We start from the raw sequence: 15,175 nt of genomic DNA on the forward strand, positions 1-15,175 counted from the left end.
CAGTGGAGCAATCAGCGACACCTACAACCAAGCAGAACGAAACTGTTCAACCTTTACAGCAGCCAGAAAATCAAATGCCTGCATGGGAACAGCTGGCTACACAGCCCCTGCCTCAAGTACAGCCTCAGGAAACTCCAAAGCCAGACCCTAAAATCACTTCCCCAAAGCAGCAGCCTGGGAAACCAGCCAATCCAACACCTGCTCAGAAGTCACCACAGAACCCAAAAACATCAGAACCTCAGACACCACCACAGCAGCCCAGACTTCCTGGGCGTAGGCAGAGTAGTGCCATCTTAGCAACACAGCAACCCCCAAGCAGGACTCAGGAGGCTTATTTGACTTTGGTGGTCCCAAATCTCAGTCTACCCCTTCAAAACCTGAAGAGTCTGTGTCTGGGAAGATGTTTGGCTTTGGCTCCTCCATATTCAGCTCCACATCCACTTTGATCACCTCAGCTGTTCAGGATGAGCCCCGCATCATATTACCAGCTTCCCCCAAGGTGTCTGCACCGGCCTCTCCCAAGATGCCGCCTACAAAGGAGATAAAACCACTTGCTGTTCCGAATGCAGAAAAGAAAGCAGAGCAACCCCAGCAGGCCAAGATCCCCCCATCAGTACAGGCCAAAGTGGACAAACCCCCATCAGAACCTCAAAAGGGAGCAGCATCCTCCCAACCAGCTCCCAAAGCACACCAGTCCACTTGTCCACTCTGCAAGGTGGAACTCAACATGGGATCCAAGGACCCTCCCAACTACAACACCTGCACTGTATGCAAGAACACTGTTTGCAACCTCTGTGGATTCAAGCTCATGCCGAATGTTACAGAGGTAAGAACGTGATTGGTTTCTTACTCTTGATAAAAAGCATGATTAAGAGCTTTTTTTTAGTAAGTGTCAAATGTATGGCCACTGAGTATATGATATGAATATTAACAGTATGTTTTTCTTTCAGGTGAAGGAGTGGCTGTGTCTGAACTGTCAGATGCAGAGAGCACTAGGAGGAATGGAATCTCCTGGACCTCCCATGATGAAACCCTCGCCAAGCAAAGTCTCCACATCTGCTGCTCCTCAAAAATACACTGTCGCACCTGTTACAACTCGAAATGAGACTCCCACACCAGCTGGTCAACAAAAAGCGGCTCCTACACCAGTCTCACCCAGAAAAGAGCAAGTGACTTCAGCCTCTCAGCCCGCTCCCTCAAAGCCGACAGAGTCAGTGTCCGGGAAGATGTTTGGTTTTGGTTCCTCTATCTTCAGCTCTGCATCCACTTTGATCACCTCAACTGTTCAGGATGAGCCCCGCACCACACCGCCAGCTTCTCCCAAGTTTGCTGTACCTGTTGGACCTAAACAGAAGGAGACTCCCAGACCTGCTGGTCCCAAAAAAGTGGGCCATAAAACAGCCTCACCCAAAAAGGTGTCAATGACTCCTGCTTCAGAGAAAGACAACAAGACCCCAGCACCAGGCTCACCACAGAAGGAGGCATCTCCAGCAATGGCTTCACAGCAGGACCAGAAGCCAGTGGACAAACCAACTACAACCCTTGTCCAACAACCTAGACAGCAGAAGACTCCACAACAACAAGGCCAGCCTCCTCGGCCCCTAGCAACGACACTGAAAGCAGAGCCTTCGAAGCCTCAGCAACAGCTTCCAAAAGGTGGAGCCTCTAATGCCAAAACTGTACCACCACCACAGTCCCAGCCCCCCAAGCAGGAGTCAGGAGGCTTCTTTGGCTTTCGTGGTGCTAAATCTCAGCCTGCTCAGTCAAAGCCTGAAGATTCTGTGTCTGGGAAGATGTTTGGCTTTGGCACCTCTATCTTTAGCTCTGCATCTACTTTTATCACCTCAGCTGTTCAGGATGAGCCCCACACCACACCTCTAGCTTCCCCCAAGGTGTCTGCCCCTGTTGCACCTCAACAGAAGGAGACTCCCAGACCAGCTGGTCCCCAACAAGTGGCCCCTACAACAGCCTCACCCAAAAAGGAGTCAATGCCTTCTGCTATATTGAAAGAGACCCCAGCACCAGGCTCATCACAGAAGGAGGTATCCCCGACAGTGGTTTACCAGCAGGACCAGAAGCCAGTGGAAAAACTGACTCCAACACTTGTCCAACAACCTCCACAACAGAAGACTCCACAACAACAAGAACAGCCTCAGCAGCACTCAGCAGGGGCACTAAAATCAGAGCCTGATATATCAATAATTGAAGCTGCTAAAGCAGCATACACTCAAAAACCGGTAAGCCCAGTTCCTACTCAGAAGGCTCCACTGGAGAATCGGAGAACATCAGAACCTCATAAACCACCACAGCAGCTTAGCCCTGGGCGTAGGCAGAGTAGTGTCATTCCAGCCACACAGCAACCCACTAAGGAGGAGTCAGGAGGCTTATTTGGCTTTGCAGGTCCCAAATCTCAGTCTGCCTCCTCAAAGCCTGAAGAGTCCGTGTCTGGGAAGATGTTTGGCTTTGGCTCCTCCATCTTCAGCTCTGCATCCACTTTGATAACCTCTGGTGTTCAGTATGAGCCCCGCACCACACCGCCAGCTTCCCCCAAGATGTCTGCACTGGCCCAGATGTCTCCCAAGATGCCCCCTGCAAAAGAGACTAACCCACCTGCTGCTCAAAAAATAAAGCAACCCCAGCAGGTCAAGGTTCCCCCATCAGTACAGGCCAAAGTGGACAAACCCCCATCAGAGCCTCCACAGGTAGTAGCATCCTCCCATCGAGCTCCCAAAGCAGGCCAGTCCACCTGTCCACTTTGCAAGGTGGAATTCAACAAGGGCTCTAAGGACCCTCCCAACTATAATACCTGCACGGAGTGCAAGAACACTGTCTGCAACCTCTGTGGATTTAACCCCATGCCACATGAAACAGTAAGTAAAGAGTCTGTTTCATCAAAGTAATTAGGCTACTCTATCATAACTGTTGTGCTTTATTTTAGAACAATTTGTTAAGGATTCCCAATGTCTATAGTTGCCGGTCATGTCTTTCATGGGAGGTGTAAGATAGGATAACAAGATGCTTTGAGTGAGCTCTTTTTATTAATAATTGTATAATATTGGTTCATGAATTCATGAACAATTTGTAATCTGGCAGCATTGACTCCCAATATTCTACAGAATATGCACCAGACTACAGTACCCCTTGACTTATTCCACCTTTTGTTGTGTTACAGCCTCAATTCAAAATTGATTAAATTGGTTATTTTTCTCACCCTTCTACACACAATACCCCATAATGACAAAGTGAAAACGTGTGTAGAATTGTTTTTAGCAAATTCATTGAAAATAAAATACAGAAATATGTATATGTGTATAATTTACATAAGTATTGACACTCCTGAGTAAAGACTTTGTAGAAACACCTTTGGCGGCAAATACAGCTTTGAGTCATCTTGGGTATGTCTTTATCAGCTTTGCACTTGTGGATTTGGGGATCTTCTCCCATTCGTCCTTGCAGATTTTCTCAAGCTCTGTTAAGTTAGATGGGGAGCGACAGTGAACAGCAATCTTCAAGTTTTTCCACCGTTTTTCAATGGGATTCAAGTCTGGGCTTTGGCTGGGCCACTCAAGGACTTTCACATTCTTGTTCTGAAGCCATTCCAGCGTTTCTTTGGCTGTATGCTTGGGGTCTTTGTCCTGTTGGAATGTAAATCTTTGCACCAGTCTAAGGTCGTTTGCACTCTGAAGCAGGTTCTCATCAAGAATTTGCTTGTATTTGTCCCCATTCATTGTTCCCTCTATCCTTACCAGTCTGCCAGTCCCTGCCGCTTAAAAGCATCCCGATAGCATGATTCTGCCACCACCATACTTCATGGTAGGGATGGTGTTAGACTGGTGATCAGCTTTGCCTGGTTTTCTCCAGACATAGCACTTTTCATTCAGGCCAAATAGTTACATTTTTGTCTCAACAGACCACAGAATATTTTGCCTTATTTTTTCAGAGTCTTTCATGTGCCTTTTTGCAAACTCCAGGCATGCTGTCATGTGCCCTTTTCTCAGGAGTGGTTTCCATCTGGCCACTCTCCCATAAAGCCCAGATTGGTTAAGTGCTCTAGAGACTTTTGTCTCTCAGGCAGGTTCTCCCATCTCAGCCAATGAACTCTGTAGTTCTGTCAGAGTGGCCATTGGGTTCTTGGTCACCTCCCTGACCATGATCCTTCTTGCCCGGTTGCTCAGTTTGGTCGGAGGTCCATCTCTAGGCAGAGTCTAGGTAGTTCCATATTTTTTCCATTTCCCAGTAATGGAGACCACTGTGCTCTTGGAAACGTTCAACATTCTTGAACTTGTTTTATACCCTTCTCCAGATATATGCCTCATCACAATTATATCTTGGAGATCTACAGACAGTTCCTCGGACTTCATGGTATGGTTTCTGCTTTGACATGCACTGTCAACTGTGGGACTTTATATAGACAGGTGTGTTTCTTTCTAAATGGCCAAACAATTGAATTAGCGACAGGTGGACTCCAATCAAGTAGTGACATCTCAAGGATGATCAAACAAAATTGGATACAACTGAGCTCAGTTTGGAGTGTCATAGCAAAGGGGTGTGAATACTTATGTCAATTAGATATTTCTGTATTTCATTTTCAATACATTTACAAAGATTTCTAAAAACATTCACTTTGTCATTATGGGGTATTGTGGGTAGATAGGAAAAAATCTTTTTTAATACATTTTGAATTTAGGCTGAAACACAAAAAATTTGGAATACGTCAAAGGGTATGAATACTTTCTGAAGGCACTGTCTGTCCTGTGAAAATTAGGTTCACAAACCGTGAGAGGAGAAACAATTAAGATTTTAGGTCTATATTCATACTCTCTATAGATGTTGTTATCTAATTTTAGATCTTGAAGATTGGTATTAATACAGCCTGATATAAAGTATTCATTTTATTTAGCATCTTCAGATTTTAGAGCATTATGATGGTAGTTTTGGTATGTTTTTCACATGTAGTATGCAGTATTTAAATAGCAACTAAAATAAAAGCATCTACTGGTTCTCAGACTGCAATAACATTGTACAAAATTGTTTTCTTTTGCATTTTTTCCCAATACTGTTATTTTATTTCAGGTAAAGGAATGGCTCTGTCTGACCTGCCAGATGCAGAGAGCACTTGGAGCAATGGAACCCCCAGGACCTCCCATGATGAAATCCCAACCCTTGCCCAGCATAGTCTCTACACCTGTTGCACTTCAAAAGGAGAATGTCACACCTGCTGCATCTCAAAAGCCGACCCCAGCTCCAGCTAAACCCCAGAAGGAGGAGATCCCTGTACCTGCGGCTGGCCAAAAAGAGATCACTACACCCAGTGTGCCTCAGGAGACACCAATTCCCGCTGGTACCCCAGCACCAAATGCAGACAAAAAGGAGGAGACCCCACCACTAGGATCCACACAAAATAAACAGGCTTCACCTGCTGTGGCTGAGAAGGAGAATGAAGAACCTAGAATTGTACAGAAACCAGTGGACCAACCAATTCCAGCCACACCCAAAACCAGTGGAGCTGTTGCAACTGTACAGCAGCAAGAAAAGCAAACTCCTGCTACAAAGGCATCACAACAAGTACAGCCCCAGCAAGCTCCAATGCCAGACCTCGAAACTGCTCCCCTAAAGGAGCCAATGACTCCTGCTTCAGAGAAAGAGAAGAAGAACCTAGCACCAGGGTCACCACAGAAGGAGGTATTTCCGGCAGTGGCTTCACAGCAGGACAAAACGCCAGTGGACAAATCAACTCCAACCCCTGTCCAACATCCTCCACACCAAGAGACTCCACAACAACAAGAGCAACAACCTCAGCCTCTAGCAGGGAAACCGAAAGGAGAGCCCGGGAAGCCTCAACAACAGCTTCCAAAAGGTGGAGCCTCTCATGCAAAATCTGTACCACCACCACAGGCCCAGCCCACCAAGCAGGAGTCAGGAGGCTTCTTTGGCTTTGGTGGTGCTAAATCTCAGCCTGCTCAGTCAAAGCCTGAAGACTCAGTGTCTGGGAAGTTGCTTGGCTTTGGCTCCTCTATCTTCAGCTCGGCATCCACTTTGATCACCTCAGCTGTTCAGGATGAGCACCGCACCACACCTCCAGCTTCCCCCAAGGTGTCTATGACTCCTGCTTTAGTGAAAGAGACCCCAGCACCAGGCTCGTCACAGAAGAAGGAGGTATCCCCGACAGTTGTTTGCCAGCAGGACCAGAAATCAGTGGACAAACCGACTCCAACAGTAGTCCAACAACCTCCACAACAGAAGACTCTACAACAACAAGTTCAGCCTCCACAGCCCTCAGCAGAGGCTGCAAAATCAGAGCCTGATATATCAATAATTGAAGCTGCTAAAGCAGCAGACACTCAAAATCCGGCAAGCCCAGTGCCTGCTCAGAAGGCTCCACTGGAGAACCGGAGAACATCAGAACCTCATAAACCACCACAGCAGCCCATCCCTGGGCGTGGGAGAGTAGTGCCTTCCCAGCCACAAAGCAACCCCCCAAGCAGGAATCAGGAGGCTTATTTGGCTTTGGAGGTCCCAAATCTCAGTCTGCCTCCTCAAAGCCCGAAGAGTCAGTGTCTGGGAAGATGTTTGGCTTTGGCTCTTCCATTTTCAGCTCTGCCTCCACTTTGATAACCTCAGTTGTTCAGGACGAGCCCCGCACCACACCGCCAGCTTCCCCCAAGATATCTGCACTGGCCCAGACGTCTCCCAAGATGCCTCCTGCAAACGAGACAAAACTACCTGCTGCTCAGAAAGCAGAGGAGAAGAAAGCAGCGCAACCCCAGAAGGCCAATATCCCCCATCAGTACATGCCAAAGTGGACAAACCCCCATCAGAGCCTCCAAAGGGAGCAGCATCCTCCCAACCAGCTCCCAAAGCAGGCCAATCTACCTGTCCACTCTGCAAGGTGGAACTCAACAAGGGCTCCAAGGACCCTCCCAACTACAACACCTGCACAGAATGCAAGAACACTGTCTGCAACCTCTGTGGATTTAACCCCATGCCACATGAAACTGTAAGTAAATAGTATATGTTTCATCAAAGTAGTTAGCTACTCTAAAATAACTGTTGTGTTTTTTTTTAGAACAATTGGTTAATGATACGAACATATATATATATATATATATATATATATATATATATATATATATATATATATATATACAATGTTTATATTCGCTAGTCTTGTCTTTCATGGGAGTTGTAAGAAAGGATAACAAGATGCTTTGATGGAGTTCTTGTTATTAATATTGTCTTTCCTTAAAAAATATCTAATGTTGGTTTATGATCTTCCTGGAAACCAATTGTAATCTGACAGCATTGTCTTTGAGTATCTTGGCAAGGTTTTGACATTCATGTTCATCTGCTACTGATCACATTTAACATATTGTTAGGTGCATGACTTTTGTCTGAAGGGGTTTGGAGTACATCGTGGCTCCCATACTCTACAGAATATGCTAGGGATGTAACATTCACCGAAACGCATCAGTCCACGGACCCCAAACCAATCCAAATGTAGCATGCATCGTTCAAAAAATAGATTCTAAAGTTATGAATTCACGGTTCACAAGCATTTTCTGCTCATATTACATTCTTTCTACTGTCTGAAAATATCTCTTATCTTGTAACAACTGATGCGTCCTCTCTTCTTCAGTGTTGGACTGCATGTAACTGTGTTGACAGTCATTGATCTACAAGTAATTTTGCATGCCAAACAACCCCAGGCAATGATAGTAGCCCATTCAAACTGCACACTCTGCCCAGCTTTGTTTTGGTTGTTTTGCTTTAAACAATCAGTATGGTCATTTTTAGATTTAAACTCAGCAAAAAAGAAATGTCCCTTTTTCAGGACCCTGTCTTTCAAAGATAATTCGTAAAAATCCAAATAACTTCACAGATCTTCATTGTAAAGGGTTTAACACTGTTTCCCATGCTTGTTCAATGAACCTTAAACAATTTATGAACATGCACCTGTGGAACGGTCGTTAATACACTAACAGCTTACAGGCGGTAGGCAATTAAGGTCACAGTTATAAAAACTTAGGACACTAAAGAGGCCTTTCTACTGACTCTGAAAAACACCAAAAGAAAGATGCCCAGGGTCCCTGCTCATCTGCGTGAACGTGCTTTAGGCATGCTGCATGGAGGCATGAGGACTGCAGATGTGGCTAGGGCAATGAATTGCAATGTCCGTACTGTGAGATGCCTAAGACAGCGCTACAGGGAGACAGGACGGACAGCTGATCATCCTCGCAAGTGGCATACCACGTGTAACAACACCTGCGCAGGATCGGTATATCCGAACATCACAGCTGAGGGACAGGTACAGGATGGCAACAACAACTGCCCGAGTTACACCAGGAACGCACAATCCCTCCATCAGCGCTCTGACAGTCCTCAATATTCTGAGAGAGGCTGGACTGAGTGCTTGTAGGCCTGTTGTAAGGCAGGTCCTCACCAGACATCACCGGCAACAATGTCGCCTATGGGCACAAACCCACTGTCGCTGGACCAGACAGGACTGGCAAAAAGTGCTCTTCACTGACGAAGTCGCGGTTTTGTCTCACCAGGGGTGATGGTCGGATTTGCGTTTATCGTCGAAGGAACGAGCATTACACCGAGGCCCGTACTCTGGAGCGGGATCGATTTGGAGGTGGAGGGTCCGTCATGGCCTGGGGCGGTGTGTCACAGCATCATCGGACTGAGCTTGTTGTCATTGCAGGCAATCTCAGCGATGTGCGTTACAGGGACGACATCCTCCTCCCTCATGTGGTACCCTTCCTGCAGGCTCATCCTGACATGACCCTCCAGCATGACAATGCCTCCAGCCATACTGCATGTTCTTTGCGTGATTTCCTGCAAGACAGGAATGTCAGTGTTCTGCAATGGCCAGTGAAGATCCTGGATCTCAATCCCATTGAGCACGTCTGGGACCTGTTGGATTGGAGGGTGAGGGCTAGGGCCATTCTCCCCAGAAATGTCCGGGAACTTGCAGGTGCCTTGGTGGAAGAGTGTGGTAACATCTCACAGCAAGAACTGGCAAATCTGTTGCAGTCCATGAGGAGGAGATGCATTGCAGTACTTAATGCAGCTGGTGGCCACACGAGACACTGACTGTTACTTTTGATTTTGACCCCCCCTTTGTTCAGGGACACATTATTACATTTCTGTTAGTCACATGTCTGTGGAACTTGTTCAGTTTATGTCTGAGTTGTTGAATCCTGTTATGTTCATACAAATATTTACACATGTTAAGTTTGCTGAAAATAAACGCAGTTGACAGTGAGAGGACGTTTCTTGTTTTGCTGAGTTTACATGGTAAAGTTGATCATTTCATAACGAGGCCACCAATCCCTTTTGCGAGGCATGCCCGAAGCGCGAGGAGAAGCTTACTCAGTAAAAACTTTCAAACGGTCAAAACCATCTGGTTTTGAGATAGGGATGAAATCCAAAGTTGTGCTACATATTCATTGGCTTTGCAACAGCAATTTTTTACAGTCAATATTAATACAATACTAGCTCACACACTTAATCTGCAAAAATTACAAGTTAATCAGTGGGTGATGGTGATTTCAGAACCAAAGTGGAGGGACAAACAACATATGCTTCATTGCCCCGCTGATAGTGGTAGTGGGGTGGTAGATGCCTAGTCTCCCTTATGGCTCAGGTCAGGTGCCTAGATAGTACATACAACATAGATATACAGAATTTAAAAACACTCGCACGCACACACACACTCTCACACAAACAACACACACACACACACACACACACACACACACACACACACACACACACACACACACACAGATGTAGAGCATAAGACAGTTATTTTGTATGTATGTCACATGTAGTATGCAGTGTTTAAATAGCAACTAAGATGAGATATATTATTTATATTAATATTATTTTTAGTTATATTATTTTTAGTTATTTTTATCAACACTGTTATTTTATTTCAGGTAAAGGAATGGCTCTGTCTGACCTGCCAGATGCAGAGAGCACTTGGAGCAATGGAACCCCCAGGACCTCCCATGATGAAATCCCAACCCTTGCCCAGCATAGTCTCTACACCTGTTGCACTTCAAAAGGAGAATGTCACACCTGCTGCATCTCAAAAGCCGACCCCAGCTCCAGCTAAACCCCAGAAGGAGGAGATCCCTGTACCTGCGGCTGGCCAAAAAGAGATCACTACACCCAGTGTGCCTCAGGAGACACCAATTCCCGCTGGTACCCCAGCACCAAATGCAGACAAAAAGGAGGAGACCCCACCACTAGGATCCACACAAAATAAACAGGCTTCACCTGCTGTGGCTGAGAAGGAGAATGAAGAACCTAGAATTGTACAGAAACCAGTGGACCAACCAATTCCAGCCACACCCAAAACCAGTGGAGCTGTTGCAACTGTACAGCAGCAAGAAAAGCAAACTCCTGCTACAAAGGCATCACAACAAGTACAGCCCCAGCAAGCTCCAATGCCAGACCTCGAAACTGCTCCCCTAAAGGAGCCAATGACTCCTGCTTCAGAGAAAGAGAAGAAGAACCTAGCACCAGGGTCACCACAGAAGGAGGTATTTCCGGCAGTGGCTTCACAGCAGGACAAAACGCCAGTGGACAAATCAACTCCAACCCCTGTCCAACATCCTCCACACCAAGAGACTCCACAACAACAAGAGCAACAACCTCAGCCTCTAGCAGGGACACCGAAAGGAGAGCCCGGGAAGCCTCAACAACAGCTTCCAAAAGGTGGAGCCTCTCATGCAAAATCTGTACCACCACCACAGGCCCAGCCCACCAAGCAGGAGTCAGGAGGCTTCTTTGGCTTTGGTGGTGCTAAATCTCAGCCTGCTCAGTCAAAGCCTGAAGACTCAGTGTCTGGGAAGATGCTTGGCTTTGGCTCCTCTATCTTCAGCTCGGCATCCACTTTGATCACCTCAGCTGTTCAGGATGAGCACCGCACCACACCTCCAGCTTCCCCCAAGGTGTCTATGACTCCTGCTTTAGTGAAAGAGACCCCAGCACCAGGCTCGTCACAGAAGAAGGAGGTATCCCCGACAGTGGTTTGCCAGCAGGACCAGAAGTCAGTGGACAAACCGACTCCAACAGTAGTCCAACAACCTCCACAACAGAAGACTCTACAACAACAAGGACAGCCTCCGCAGCCCTCAGCAGAGGCTGCAAAATCAGAGCCTGATATATCAATAATTGAAGCTGCTAAAGCAGCAGACACTCAAAATCCGGCAAGCCCAGTGCCTGCTCAGAAGGCTCCACTGGAGAACCGGAGAACATCAGAACCTCATAAACCACCACAGCAGCCCATCCCTGGGCGTAGGGAGAGTAGTGCCTTCCCAGCCACAAAGCAACCCCCAAGCAGGAATCAGGAGGCTTATTTGGCTTTGGAGGTCCCAAATCTCAGTCTGCCTCCTCAAAGCCCGAAGAGTCAGTGTCTGGGAAGATGTTTGGCTTTGGCTCTTCCATTTTCAGCTCTGCCTCCACTTTGATAACCTCAGTTGTTCAGGACGAGCCCCGCACCACACCGCCAGCTTCCCCAAGATATCTGCACTGGCCCAGACCTCTCCCAAGATGCCTCCTGCAAATGAGACAAAACTACCTGCTGCTCAGAAAGCAGAGGAGAAGAAAGCAGCGCAACCCCAGAAGGCCAATATCCCCCATCAGTACATGCCAAAGTGGACAAACCCCCATCAGCGCCTCCAAAGGGAGCAGCATCCTCCCAACCAGCTCCCAAAGCAGGCCAATCTACCTGTCCACTCTGCAAGGTGGAACTCAACAAGGGCTCCAAGGACCCTCCCAACTACAACACCTGCACAGAATGCAAGAACACTGTCTGCAACCTCTGTGGATTTAACCCCATGCCACATGAAACTGTAAGTAAATAGTATATGTTTCATCAAAGTAGTTAGCTACTCTAAAATAACTGTTGTGTTTTTTTTTTAGAACAATTGGTTAATGATACGAACTATATATATATATATATATATATATATATATATATATATATACAATGTTTATATTCGCTAGTCTTGTCTTTCATGGGAGTTGTAAGAAAGGATAACAAGATGCTTTGATGGAGTTCTTGTTATTAATATTGTCTTTCCTTAAAAAATATCTAATGTTGGTTTATGATCTTCCTGGAAACCAATTGTAATCTGACAGCATTGTCTTTGAGTATCTTGGCAAGGTTTTGACATTCATGTTCATCTGCTACTGATCACATTTAACATATTGTTAGGTGCATGACTTTTGTCTGAAGGGGTTTGGAGTACATCGTGGCTCCCATACTCTACAGAATATGCTAGGGATGTAACATTCACCGAAACGCATCAGTCCACGGACCCCAAACCAATCCAAATGTAGCATGCATCGTTCAAAAAATAGATTCTAAAGTTATGAATTCACGGTTCACAAGCATTTTCTGCTCATATTACATTCTTTCTACTGTCTGAAAATATCTCTTATCTTGTAACAACTGATGCGTCCTCTCTTCTTCAGTGTTGGACTGCATGTAACTGTGTTGACAGTCATTGATCTACAAGTAATTTTGCATGCCAAACAACCCCAGGCAATGATAGTAGCCTATTCAAACTGCACACTCTGCCCAGCTTTGTTTTGGTTGTTTTGCTTTAAACAATCAGTATGGTCATTTTTAGATTTAAACTCAGCAAAAAAGAAATGTCCCTTTTTCAGGACCCTGTCTTTCAAAGATAATTCGTAAAAATCCAAATAACTTCACAGATCTTCATTGTAAAGGGTTTAACACTGTTTCCCATGCTTGTTCAATGAACCTTAAACAATTTATGAACATGCACCTGTGGAACGGTCGTTAATACACTAACAGCTTACAGGCGGTAGGCAATTAAGGTCACAGTTATAAAAACTTAGGACACTAAAGAGGCCTTTCTACTGACTCTGAAAAACACCAAAAGAAAGATGCCCAGGGTCCCTGCTCATCTGCGTGAACGTGCCTTAGGCATGCTGCATGGAGGCATGAGGACTGCAGATGTGGCTAGGGCAATGAATTGCAATGTCCGTACTGTGAGATGCCTAAGACAGCGCTACAGGGAGACAGGACGGACAGCTGATCATCCTCGCAAGTGGCATACCACGTGTAACAACACCTGCGCAGGATCGGTATATCCGAACATCACAGCTGAGGGACAGGTACAGGATGGCAACAACAACTGCCCGAGTTACACCAGGAACGCACAATCCCTCCATCAGCGCTCTGACAGTCCTCAATATTCTGAGAGAGGCTGGACTGAGTGCTTGTAGGCCTGTTGTAAGGCAGGTCCTCACCAGACATCACCGGCAACAATGTCGCCTATGGGCACAAACCCACTGTCGCTGGACCAGACAGGACTGGCAAAAAGTGCTCTTCACTGACGAGTCGCGGTTTTGTCTCACCAGGGGTGATGGTCGGATTTGCGTTTATCGTCGAAGGAACGAGCATTACACCGAGGCCCGTACTCTGGAGCGGGATCGATTTGGAGGTGGAGGGTCCGTCATGGCCTGGGGCGGTGTGTCACAGCATCATCGGACTGAGCTTGTTGTCATTGCAGGCAATCTCAGCGATGTGCGTTACAGGGACGACATCCTCCTCCCTCATGTGGTACCCTTCCTGCAGGCTCATCCTGACATGACCCTCCAGCATGACAATGCCTCCAGCCATACTGCATGTTCTTTGCGTGATTTCCTGCAAGACAGGAATGTCAGTGTTCTGCAATGGCCAGTGAAGATCCTGGATCTCAATCCCATTGAGCACGTCTGGGACCTGTTGGATTGGAGGGTGAGGGCTAGGGCCATTCTCCCCAGAAATGTCCGGGAACTTGCAGGTGCCTTGGTGGAAGAGTGTGGTAACATCTCACAGCAAGAACTGGCAAATCTGTTGCAGTCCATGAGGAGGAGATGCATTGCAGTACTTAATGCAGCTGGTGGCCACACGAGACACTGACTGTTACTTTTGATTTTGACCCCCCCTTTGTTCAGGGACACATTATTACATTTATGTTAGTCACATGTCTGTGGAACTTGTTCAGTTTATGTCTCAGTTGTTGAATCCTGTTATGTTCATACAAATATTTACACATGTTAAGTTTGCTGAAAATAAACGCAGTTGACAGTGAGAGGACGTTTCTTGTTTTGCTGAGTTTACATGGTAAAGTTGATCATTTCATAACGAGGCCACCAATCCCTTTTGCGAGGCATGCCCGAAGCGCGAGGAGAAGCTTACTCAGTAAAAACTTTCAAACGGTCAAAACCATCTGGTTTTGAGATAGGGATGAAATCCAAAGTTGTGCTACATATTCATTGGCTTTGCAACAGCAATTTTTTACAGTCAATATTAATACAATACTAGCTCACACACTTAATCTGCAAAAATGACAAGTTAATCAGTGGGTGATGGTGATTTCAGAACCAAAGTGGAGGGACAAACAACATATGCTTCATTGCCCCGCTGATAGTGGTAGTGGGGTGGTAGATGCCTAGTCTCCCTTATGGCTCAGGTCAGGTGCCTAGATAGTACATACAACATAGATATACAGAATTTAAAAACACTCACGCACACACACACACACACACTCACACACACAACACACACACACACACACACACACACACACACACACACACACACACACACACACACACAGATGTAGAGCATAAGACAGTTATTTTGTATGTATGTCACATGTAGTATGCAGTGTTTAAATAGCAACTAAGATGAGATATATTATTTATATTAATATTATTTTTAGTTATATTATTTTTAGTTATTTTTTATCAACACTGTTATTTTATTTCAGGTAAAGGAATGGCTCTGTCTGACCTGCCAGATGCAGAGAGCACTTGGAGCAATGGAACCCCCAGGACCTCCCATGATGAAATCCCAACCCTTGCCCAGCATAGTCTCTACACCTGTTGCACTTCAAAAGGAGAATGTCACACCTGCTGCATCTCAAAAGCCGACCCCAGCTCCAGCTAAACCCCAGAAGGAGGAGATCCCTGTACCTGCGGCTGGCCAAAAAGAGATCACTACACCCAGTGTGCCTCAGGAGACACCAATTCCCGCTGGTACCCCAGCACCAAATGCAGACAAAAAGGAGGAGACCCCACCACTAGGATCCACACAAAATAAACAGGCTTCACCTGCTGTGGCTGAGAAGGAGAATGAAGA

General features: G+C 46.2%; 1 protein-coding gene across 1 annotated transcript; it reads left to right on the top strand.

The window, feature by feature from the left end:
- The first annotated feature begins 314 nt into the window (after positions 1-314).
- Positions 315-11,950, top strand: LOC123724556 (protein piccolo-like). The gene is made up of 7 exons (XM_045688728.1): positions 315-826; positions 951-2,870; positions 5,074-6,447; positions 6,596-6,997; positions 9,945-11,384; positions 11,467-11,759; positions 11,938-11,950. The coding sequence occupies exons 1-7, from the start codon at positions 401-403 to the stop codon at positions 11,948-11,950; spliced, it is 5,868 nt and encodes a 1,955-aa protein (XP_045544684.1). The 5' UTR covers positions 315-400.
- The last annotated feature ends 3,225 nt before the right edge of the window (positions 11,951-15,175 follow it).

Source organism: Salmo salar, chromosome ssa10, assembly GCF_905237065.1.
Source record: "Salmo salar chromosome ssa10, Ssal_v3.1, whole genome shotgun sequence".
In the NCBI taxonomy this organism is placed as follows: Eukaryota; Metazoa; Chordata; class Actinopteri; order Salmoniformes; family Salmonidae; genus Salmo; species Salmo salar.